The sequence below is a fragment of the Oncorhynchus kisutch genome, unplaced genomic scaffold, assembly GCF_002021735.2.
Source record: "Oncorhynchus kisutch isolate 150728-3 unplaced genomic scaffold, Okis_V2 scaffold3962, whole genome shotgun sequence".
Taxonomy (NCBI): Eukaryota; Metazoa; Chordata; class Actinopteri; order Salmoniformes; family Salmonidae; genus Oncorhynchus; species Oncorhynchus kisutch.
The window spans coordinates 62,848-75,000 of NW_022265907.1; the positions used below are offsets into that span (position 1 = coordinate 62,848).

Genomic DNA, 12,153 nt, shown 5'->3' on the forward strand with positions numbered 1-12,153 from the left:
AGGAGAGGAGAGGAGAGGAGAGGAGAGGAGAGGAGAGGAGAGGAGAGGAGAGGAGAGGAGAGGTTGATACATGTTTTGTTAGGGAAAATCAAGTCTGAAATTTCTAAGCGAAAAATACAAACTTTTTTAAACCTCAAATACACTACTTTTCCTACATTTCATGAAGGTTCATGTGCGACAGGGTGATCAAAAGAAGAACCTACATCTGTAACTAAATGAATGATGGGACGTCTGTGTTACAAGGTGTCCACCTCTATCCTTTAACACAGAGTTGACAAGAAGAGAGACAAAATTGAGAGCAAGATTCTGGACAGTCAAGAGAGAGCTTTCTGGGACGTACACAGACCAGTGGTAAGAATAGAACCTTTCTGTTTCCCTGTCACCACAGACCATGTTTAGAGAGATACTGTGTTGTGTTCAGAGTGATGCACTGTGTTGTGTTTAGAGTGATGCACTGTGTTGTGTTCAGAGTGATACACTGTGTTGTGTTCAGAGAGTGATGCACTGTGTTGTGTTCAGAGTGATACACTGTGTTGTGTTCAGAGTGATACACTGTGTTGTGTTCAGAGAGTGATGCACTGTGTTGTGTTCAGAGAGTGATACACTGTGTTGGGTTCAGAGTGATGTGTTGTGTTCAGAGTGAGATATAGCAGTGATAGCATATAGCAGTGATAGCTAGGCAGTAGCATATAGCAGTGATAGCTAGGCAGTAGCATATAGCAGTGATAGCTAGGCAGTAGCATATAGCAGTGATAGCTAGGCAGCAGCATATAGCAGTGATAGCTAGGCAGTAGCATATAGCAGTGATAGCTAGGCAGTGGCATATAGCAGTGATAGCTAATGTTAGTAATTGGATATGTAGACGGACGAGTCGGTCAAGGATCGATTCAGACAAGGTGGTAAATTGTATGACAAGCTACAGTTTATTCAGAGTGAAGATATCTAGAACAGCGTAATTACGGCTCTCCCGCTGGTTCGTACGGAAGCGCAGACGAAGAAGAGGCCGATACAATCAGTACACCACTTATATATAGAACAGAAAGTAGGTTGATTCTGGAAGATCGGATCTTTGGATTGGTTCAGCTGGGGTGTAGTCTGTAGTCTTCCGCCATTGGCTCAGTAGTCTGTCCGTCATCGTAGAATCCTCTTCGGGCATTCAACGTTCAGAGACAACGGAGATCATGTGTGTGTGCGCTGGTTTTGGCCATTAGTGTAATGCGGGAGCTATCCTGTAGGGGACCCCACAGGCTCAACTCTGAGTGGTAGCCCCCCCTTAACAATAGTTTGGTCACCTACATAAGAATTAGCATTTCTCTACAAAACCCTCTCTTCACGTCTCACCAGAGACGTGACACAACCTAACTGGATCCAGACACAAAGAGAAACTTCTCCCAAGGGGACTATGAAATAAGGCACGGTTTTAAACAGAAATAGATATATATGTATTACCATCATGTTCTCCATTCAATCCCACTATGTACTAAGTTGGCTACCAGCCACCTAGGAACTTACAACCCTCATTTAACAGAGCGGAGAACAACAGCTCAAAATAAAAGTAAATGCTTGTCTACATAAGCCAACTTTTTTCCCGCAGGAAAAAGTTGTGATTCCCTCTCTTCACATCTCCAAAGAGATGTGACTTAAACTAGGCAAGTCAGGCGGAATGATCCACTTGCATAACACATACATACATCCCCATAAGGCAACAGCAGATATAATGTAAACCTAAATAGGCACTCTCCTCCTCATCCTCGAATTCATGTAGGTCTTTATCCAGCAGAGGAAACATCTGGGAAGGGGAGGAAGGGTCAATGGCTTTAGAGATAACCCTAGTGGCAAGGGAACGGATGCATGGAATGCAACAGCATCCACAGAGAACTAAAATGGCAGCGAACACCGAAATGGATACCAAAATGGAGGACACCAGGGTTTTATATTTACCAAACGCACTCATCCAGGAGTCCCACATCGAGGTATCCATCCCAGAATGAGATTTCATTTTACCATTAAGCGTCCTCAAACCTTCTAGGGCCATGGTCAAGCTACCATCGGAGGCCGTGTTATTAGGGATGAAAGTGCAACACTGTTCACCAAACATAGTACAAGCTCCACCTTTCTCCGCCAGTAGCATATCTACTGCAATGCGATTCTGGAATGTCATAAGAGAAGTTGCAGCCAGGCTCTCATGCTCCATACCGTTATCACGCACCTGGCTCCTGTTATCTAACAACAAAAAACGCTTGTTCTCGCAACCCCACGCTCTGAATGTGCCCTCCCTTCTGTATTTTTCCAGCATGAGAAAGTCCCCTGGCCCTGACACTTTTAACAATGTTTCAAGTCAGCTATGTTGCATAACACTTGCATACATCAACACAAGCCAACAGCAGATAATATTCAATCATATATATGGTAATGGCTATAATGTAAAACACAGGAACCAATAATCCCTCTTTTTCACACCCCCCAGGGTGTGAACAAAAATTCAGCAATGAATCATATAACAGTCACAGAGTTTAAAATACCTTCATGTCAAAAGAGAACAGCTCATTCAAAAACAGAACATAAAAAAAAATGGTGTGAAATTTAAGTCCCCCTTTTGACACCCACAAGGGTGTCACTTAGCAAAAACAGGATAACACTTTATTGTTTATTGACATGTAAGATATAAAACTTTGGTCATGGAAAACAGAGTAAAGCAAAGCAAAGCATTATTATAAACCATCTGGTCCTCTCAGCTACTCCTATCCTGCACCAGTTGGGCTTCATGCCACCCAGGGACTCAAAACCTTAACAACAGGGAGAACAAACATACTGGAAAGAAAACCCATCATAAAGATGTATAACAAGGAACTGTGGTGGTGTAAGATTTATTCTACTACCTCGCCCACAGCATACCATGGGTCATCCTCAGTCAGTCTCATCCTCCCCTGAAAGCATGCTTCAGTATCAGCATCTCCAACTGGAGCATCAAGCAAAGGCATCATCATGCCTGAAGCCTTCACCACATCTGTAACAGACTTCTTAAAACACAGTATGATGCAAGCAGCACAACACATCAAATAACAAAAATACAAGAATTAGGGTCAGAAATCCAGTAACCACCATACTAGTGTACTTACCAAAACCAGGCTCCCACTCAAGAGAACAGGCCAGACTCCTCCACCCCCGCCATGGTCCTCATCTCAGCAGATAGTAGTATATCTAAGGCCCTTAGTGGGCTTGATGCACTATCTGGACTGGTGTTATTAGGAATATACGTGCAACATTGTTCACCGAACATCTTGCATACGCCCCCCTGACTGGCAAGAAGCATATCCAAAGCAAGTCTATTCTGTCTGGCAACCCTAGATGTGGCCTCAAACTGTTCAGACATACCAGTGAGTGCATCACGGGGGTAATTAACAAAACGCTGTTGATCATAGTAGATGTAATGAATCCATGCAGTCTGTCTTGCATCCACTATGGCTGGACCTATAATCCATCATTCCTGCCCAAGGCCTGAAGCTCATGAGGAACCCCCACCGGCACTCCCAACAGGTTAGTGTGTATGTCAACTACATCCTCTGTCCATGGAGCACTACTTCTATGTCTCCCATGGGATGGAATGTTTTCCGGTCCCTGGATACAGAACCCAACAACTGTTCAGCAGTAACATCAACAATGGTCAGTGGAATTATCAAACTGGTCAGAGCACACGTACCTTGCCAGTCTCCTCTAAGAATGAGTCTCAGCACTCTTTTGGGTCCACAGATCCACCACACATCAGCCAGACCACTAGTTTGGTTTAGGCCTGTAACTGGCCAAGTGGAATTAATGGTTATGTTACTACTGCAATCAGCTTCAGGCAATCTCCCATAATCAATGCCATTACCTGTACCCGTGATGCAACTGTAATTGCCCCCATATGCCTCAACACCCCAAGGGGCCCGATGAGGAGGTACTGTAGGAAACACAAGGCTCAGAGGAACAGAGAGTTGAATTGGCCTCAACCAGGTAAAAACCTCTCAGAATACACAACCACCCCTCCTTTTCTCCTATAGCAAATGGGTGTGTGGCCAGAAGAGGTCTATCATGACCAATGTTTCATGTAACTCATGCAGTCCTTTCTTTTCAGGGTCTTAACTGTATACCTCATATAAGAAAGCCACAAATTGTCCCTACCAATAACACCAGTCTCAGTGCCTAATTGATCAATAGCTGAATAGTCTAACATTAATTACCTGAATGGGATTTTTTAATACAGTGGTGGCAGGTTCGGTCCAGGGGTGGTAGAGGAGTGTGTCTGGCCCTGGTTCATCTGGGACCTCTGGTTTTGGCAGCACCTTAATAGAAAACACACCCATCGTGTCTGTCCCGGTCCTTTGTAGTCCGAGGGTGTAAGTGCCTGCATCAGAGAGCTTAATAGTTTTGATGGTTAGCAAGATTTCATCACCTTTACAAAGTTCAACAGTGCTCCCAGGTTTTCCCATATCATGGAAAACCTATCCACCTTTGTGGGATCCCCTCTGCTTTAAGGATACCCTCTCTTCCAATCCCAGAACTGTCCCAAGTCGGTTATCCTGTAATCCCCATACGGACACCCTCCCAATTTAATATAATTTCATTTATAATTTTCGTCCACTTGTTCTGTAGACATACATTCAGCATTCCACGGGTCAGAACCTGGAATCCGCTGGTACATCACCATCGATTTCTCCAGAGTCCTGGAAATAAGGCCTCATACACAGGGAGTTAGACAACAGCCCCATAAAACTAAAACAGTCACACAGGTGAATGTAGCCCATAATACAGTGATCATAATATTTTCCTCATTTTCTGAACATACTATCAAACCCAATTAATCAGAAGTATCCACCCCAGTGTTTTCTGTCAACCCGTGAGCCAGGGTGGTCAAACCAGCTGAGGCTTCAGGTACTGATTCATCCGGAGCTGTGTTATTTGGGATGTCACCCACGATAAGACAGCTCAGACAAACAGCTTCCATGTGAAGCCCCACCCTTTCCCCGAGAACACATCACTTAGCAAGAGCCAGACACACATTCACTTCTATGAACAAAAACAGGGGTGACAGGACAGGGAGGATTTTCTTCATTCGAGAGATGGCCCCCGGAATTCTGTTAATTCCAGTTCTCCTCTCGAACGCTGTTTATTGTTCGATAGTGTCAGTGTGTCTTACCCTCCCGCCGTGCGATATGAATCCGGGTAGCTCTTTCAGCTAGCTGTCACCAGGAGACCTTGGTATGGTCCCCCCAACAAGCCTCTGGGACTGGATTGAGTGACTTCACCTGCAGTTCACCTATAATGCATAAAATGCTGGACATACAGGCTTGGTTAACAAACAGTTTCTCATGTTTTATCTGATTCTATCTTTAACTTCTATGCCCATTTGTTAACTACATTTTTAAAAAATATTAGTTTCTTATCCAATAGGCCCCATCCTATCCTAGACCACAATTTACCTATCCCCCTTTTGATACCTGGCTATGCCCAGGTAACAACCTTACCTACTCTAAATAATGACTTAGGTAAGATTAGTATATTATCCTTCTGTTCTGACATTATCATGTAGGAGCGCCCCTTTAATTTCCCACATGTCCGATTCTCCCTTTTGTCTCCACTCAGTGACTGTTATCTACACACTCCGTTATCTTTGCTCGTCCTGGCTCCCTTCTAAAACTTCTCCTCTCTGCTCTCCAACCGTCAAGGTCTCTGCAGTGCGGGGGAGGGCTCATCTGTCTGCCTTTTCCCATGTTTCCACATTTTAATTAAATGTCTCACTGTTTGGCTTTATTTAAACTCATGGATTTTTAGAAAAACATGTCTATGGTGGCAATTTCTAAAGTCTTTATATAGGTTAAGTAAACTCCACTATAATTAAGTTACCTTAAAAAATGTTTTTTTTTTTTTTTTAAACAGTATTACCCATGACCACAAATGTATTATTCAAATGGCACCCCCTTGTGGCTGATCAGACCACCCGAGAGAGCCATGAAATCCGGTCACGGGTTACACCATCCCCCCACATTCGTGTTCCATACCATATTAGACATATTAAAGAACCCTTTATCCTTAAAATAAAATAAAAATCACTTGTGTAATTAAAACTCATAAAATAAAAAACTCATAAAGGTTCCATATGTGAGCGTGCCTCTTTAAAATATCATGTCTCTGGGAACATGGAAATCCCCTTAACCCAAACATTTACTACAAAAACAAAACCTAATAATTATGATAATCCCCTCAAACTCAAATAATTTGTCTCGATGTTTCATGTCTTATTCGTGTTTCTCCAAATTTTCTCCCAAAAATACTTCTTAAATACCCAGCCATTAGACAGACACACACAACTGTGATAAATGTGCACTGTCCCTTTAACATAAAAAACTCAGCCTGCAATCCACTCTGCGGGCCTTTCATTGTTCTCCATAATGAAAACAGATTCTAATGTTAGTATACCTTGACCTCCTGTTTAATTTCAATGATGTTATCTGAACAATCAAACCAAAATCAATACCCGGGAAGTACTTGTATAAATGAATTAAAATAACTAAATAATTTGGTTAGAACACCACTCCCGTCTTACATCGACCACACCCTTCGCCCCGTACCTAGTGTACAGCTTATCTATTACTCAGTGGCTCAATTAATGTTTAACGTAAGTATGTTCAGATGTTGATTATGTAATTCTACAACATTAGTATAGTTCAAACCTCATAATATAAATCCGCAAAAAGAAATTTGCGTTAATAGAGTTTAACACTCTTTCCAACAGTCATGCACCCCCCTCAATATTCTATGATATAACTCTCATCAGCAAGCCTGCGACTTTTTCAACATTCTCACCGGTTCCAGCTCCAACTGAAACACCTCATGTACCACACTCGCTTTGTCCCCGACCTCATTCATATCGATATTAGTCCCCGACTGAATATCAAGCGTGTTTCATGCACAGGATTTGATTCTTACAAATCTTCATTTACGCCAGTAAGCAGACCAGTGGGAGACGCAATGGCCCCGCCTTCTGTTCATTCTCTGTTTGGTCCCTTGGTTCTTAAATACATGGCTTTTATTTCTTTCAACTTCCTTGTCTCTGGCCTCCTGCTACGTCCCTCTCAACTCACATTCCATTGTTTTCAGCTGGGCCCCTGTTGGCGGCCACCCCCCTAGATAACCTGCTTGTGTCCATTTTAACTTCAATCCCTCCCAAACTTTCTTTATAGGCTTCCATTGTTCCTGTCCCCCTGATCTATATTCAATTTTTTGTTCTAGGAACTCATTAAACCTCAGCTTTGGAGTATTGGGGTTCGCCATTGTGAATTTGCTTTAAACGTAATTTAATTTAATTCAATCGGAATTTAATCGTAGTTTTAATCGAAATTCTCTCCTTCTATCTGAATATAGTTAGCATATACTTCGCCCGACGTTGATTAATGCCCACGAGGTATTCGAAGAGACACTATTGCTCGTGCTCTGCCTTATCTCAGAGCTTCTCCTTCGTATATTCAGGTTGAGAAAAACCGCATGGGTTTGTATAGCATTATGGAGCGCACAACCAAGGGATCTATTCGACTATTTAGTCTCAATATTTAAATATTATATTCAGATATTATTTCAATTATACATCAGTCATTTCATTCCTGATTATACATGTATACATGTACCTATTAACATAGGTACATACAATATAGAAGTTTCGGATTTATCCAATATCCCTTATTATAATTCTCTCTCTCTCCCTCTATCTAACCACCAACAATCTTAATGGAAACAATTACAACCACATTGCATTTTAACATAACATAACATAAACAGTTACAAATAGACAAAACAAGACAAAACAGCACGTTATATCTCTGACCCCTGAAAGCCGATCCTTATCAGTGAATTTCCATCAGACTGAGCCGTACCGGACCACAGGATAAAATTACAACTTATCCCCTTCGGCGCCAGATTTGAAGAATAGTAATTAGCTATCCCCTACTGATCTCTATTCCTGATCCCTATCGAGCTGACCCCTATCAGAATTATTACACATGTCCGACCCCTATCGGTGAATCTCTATCAGACTGAACCACACCGGGTCACGGGTCCCAAAATTACAATTTGTCCCCTCGGCTGCAGATTTAATGAATAGTAATTAGCTATCCCCTACTGATCTCTATTCCCGACCCCTATCGGAACTATCAAAGACAAAACAGTGATCACTCATCATTGAAAGCTAGCAGACTGTGCTGACCGGGTCACGGGTCCCAAAATTACAATTTGTCCCCTCGGCGCCAGAGTTAATGAATAGTAATTAGCTATCCCCTTACTGATATCTCATCAATGATTTAAATCACACCGGCCGTCGCCGGTTCGTTACTACATATGTTCACGTACACTGTTATTTCGACTCGTCAGCAAATTATAAATTTACACAAGAATTCATACTTACTCGGAAAAACTGATAAAAATTTGGACAGACTATTCGACAATATGCAAAGTTTGATTTAACAGGCTTTTGCTTACCTTATTTTTTTTTTTATGGTGCACCTTGAAATCAGTTTTCCGAGTTGAGCAGAATTGTTGCCCTCCCCCGAAAGTCTTCACCCGTCTTTCTTATTTATTTAATGAATCGTCCTTTCCCCAACTCGCCTTCTCCACACCCAAATCAACTCACTTCGACTGGATCGTTAGTAAACCATCCTCTGCTACCATTTCTGTTAGTAATTGGATATGTAGACGGACGAGTCGGTCAAGGATCGATTCAGACAAGGTGGTAAATTGTATGACAAGCTACAGTTTATTCAGAGTGAAGATATCTAGAACAGCGTAATTACGGCTCTCCCGCTGGTTCGTACGGAAGCGCAGACGAAGAAGAGGCCGATACAATCAGTACACCACTTATATATAGAACAGAAAGTAGGTTGATTCTGGAAGATCGGATCTTTGGATTGGTTCAGCTGGGGTGTAGTCTGTAGTCTTCCGCCATTGGCTCAGTAGTCTGTCCGTCATCGTAGAATCCTCTTCGGGCATTCAACGTTCAGAGACAACGGAGATCATGTGTGTGTGCGCTGGTTTTGGCCATTAGTGTAATGCGGGAGCTATCCTGTAGGGGACCCCACAGGCTCAACTCTGAGTGGTAGCCCCCCCTTAACAATAGTTTGGTCACCTACATAAGAATTAGCATTTCTCTACACTAAGCAGCAGCATATAGCAGTGATAGCTAGGCAGCAGCATATAGCAGTGATAGCTAGGCAGTAGCATATAGCAGTAATAGCTAGGCAGTAGCATATAGCAGTGATAGCTAGGCAGTGGCATATAGCAGTGATAGCTAAGCAGCAGCATATAGCAGTGATAGCTAGGCAGCAGCATATAGCAGTGATAGCTAGGCAGTAGCATATAGCAGTAATAGCTAGGCAGTAGCATATAGAGGTTAATAGCACTGGGCTAATAAGCAGAGCATGGCACACAACATAACCACGCTATGTACAGAGGCTAACCTAGCACACAGTAAGAACAGGGTCAACTAGCATGAGAAACTGTGGTAAGCTAGCATGCTAGTCTAGTAGGCCACAGGCTGTGGATTGTAGCACACGGTGTGTACAGTGGAGGGCTAGTAGGCCTCAGGCTATAGCACTTTTTCATTTTTTTATTTAACCTGTCTAGGACTGGGGTTCCGCTAGCGGAAGCCCCCGCAACAGCCAGTGAAAGTGCAGGGCACCAAATTCAAAACAACAAAAATCTCATAATTAAAATTCCTCAAGCATTTACACCATTTTAAAGACAAAATTATCGTTAATCCAGCCACATTGTCTAATTTCAAAAATGCTTTACAGCGAAAGCACCACAAACGATTGTTAGGTCACCACCAAGCAACAGAAAAACCGAGCCATTTTCCCAGCCAAAGAAAGGAGTCACAGAAAGCAGAAATAGAGATCAAATGAATCACTAACCTTTAATGATCTTCATCAGATGACACTCATGGGACTTCATGTTACACAATACATGTATGTTTTGTTTGATAAAGTTCATATTTATATAGAAAATCTGAGTTTACATTGGCGCGTTATGTTCAGTAGTTCTAAAACATGCGGTGATTGTGCAGAGCCACATCAATTTACAGAAATACTCATAATAAACATTGATAAAGATACGACTATTATACATGGAACTTTAGATACACTTCTCCTTAATGCAACCGCTGTGTCAGATTTCAAAAAAACTTTACAGAGAAGGCAAACCATGCAATAATCTGAGTACAGTCTTTAGACAACAAAGCAGCCAAAAAGATACCCGCCATATTGGGTAGTCAACATTACTCAGAAATAGCATTTTAAATATTCCCTTACCTTTGATAATCTTCATCAGAATGCACTCCCAGGAATCCCAGTTCCACCATAAATGTTTGATTTGCTCGATAATGTCCATCAGTTATGTCCAAATATCTTCTTTTGTTAGGGCGTTTGGCAAATAAATCCAAAAGTGAGTTCAGGTCGTGCCGAATTTTGGACGAAATGTTCAAAACGTTCTGTTACAGTCCGTAGAAACATGCCAAGCTAAGTATGGAATCAATCTTTAGGATGTTTTTAACATACAACTTCATTAATGTTCCAACCGGACAATTCCTTTGTCTGTACAAATGAAGTGGAACGTAGCTACCTTTCACATGAGCGCGCCAGACCAAGGCTGTGGCACTCTGCCAGACCACTCACTCAAAGAGCCCTTATGAGCCCCTCCTTTAGAGAAGAATCCTCAAAACAGGTTCTAAATACTGTTGACATCTAGTGGAAGCCTTGGGAATTGAAACTTAACTAATATCACCCTGTATCTTCAATGGGGGCTGAGTTGAAGAACTACGAACCACAGATTTCTCACTTCCTGGTTGGATTTTTTTCTCTGTTTTTTTCTCACATTTACTGATGTGTCCTTGTTTCTCTATACAGCCTGGAGAAGACTGATGTAAACGTGTCCTTGTTTCTCTATACAGCCTGGAGAAGACTGATGTAAATGTGTCCTTGTTTCTCTATACAGCCTGGAGAAGACTGATGTAAACGTGTCCTTGTTTCTCTATACAGCCTGGAGAAGACTGATGGAAATGTGTCCTTGTTTCTCTATACAGCCTGGAGAAGACTGATGTAAATGTGTCCTTGTTTCTCTATACAGCCTGGAGAAGACTGATGTAAATGTGTCCTTGTTTCTCTATACAGCCTGGAGAAGACTGATGTAAATGTGTCCTTGTTTCTCTATACAGCCTGGAGAAGACTGATGTAAATGTGTCCTTGTTTCTCTATACAGCCTGGAGAAGACTGATGTAAATGTGTCCTTGTTTCTCTATACAGCCTGGAGAAGACTGATGTAAATGTGTCCTTGTTTCTCTATACAGCCTGGAGAAGACTGATGTAAACGTGTCCTTGTTTCTCTATACAGCCTGGAGAAGACTGATGGAAATGTGTCCTTGTTTCTCTATACAATCTGGAGAAGACTGATGTAAACGTGTCCTTGTTTTTCTATACAGCCTGGAGAAGACTGATGTAAATGTGTCCTTGTTTCTCTATACAGCCTGGAGAAGACTGATGGAAATGTGTCCTTGTTTCTCTATACAGCCTGGAGAAGACTGATGTAAACGTGTCCTTGTTTCTCTATACAGCCTGGAGAAGACTGATGTAAATGTGTCCTTGTTTCTCTATACAATCTGGACTAGACTGATGGAAATGTGTCCTTGTTTCTCTATACAGCCTGGAGAAGACTGATGGAAATGTGTCCTTGTTTCTCTATACAGTCTGGAGAAGACTGATGGAAATGTGTCCTTGTTTCTCTATACAATCTGGAGAAGACTGATGTAAATGTGTCCTTGTTTCTCTATACAATCTGGAGAAGACTGATGTAAATGTGTCCTTGTTTCTCTATACAGCCTGGAGAAGACTGATGGAAATGTGTCCTTGTTTCTCTATACAATCTGGAGAAGACTGATGGAAATGTGTCCTTGTTTCTCTATACAGCCTGGAGAAGACTGATGGAAATGTGTCCTTGTTTCTCTATACAGCCTGGAGAAGACTGATGGAAATGTGTCCTTGTTCTCTATACAGCCTGGAGAAGACTGATGGAAATGTGTCCTTGTTTCTCTATACAATCTGGAGAAGACTGATGGAAATGTGTCCTTGTTTCTCTATA

At 42.0% G+C, this 12,153-nt stretch overlaps 1 protein-coding gene across 1 annotated transcript in view; it reads left to right on the forward strand.

The window, feature by feature from the left end:
* The window catches only part of LOC109886752 (regulator of G-protein signaling 7-like), a gene marked incomplete at its 5' end in the record, with an annotated part of 72,917 nt that overhangs the window by 21,858 nt on the left and 38,906 nt on the right, over window positions 1-12,153 (forward strand). The window contains one exon of the mRNA XM_031821345.1: window positions 270-351. Within this exon, the coding sequence (XP_031677205.1) occupies window positions 270-351 (82 nt within the window). The remainder of the gene's footprint in view (window positions 1-269; window positions 352-12,153) is intronic.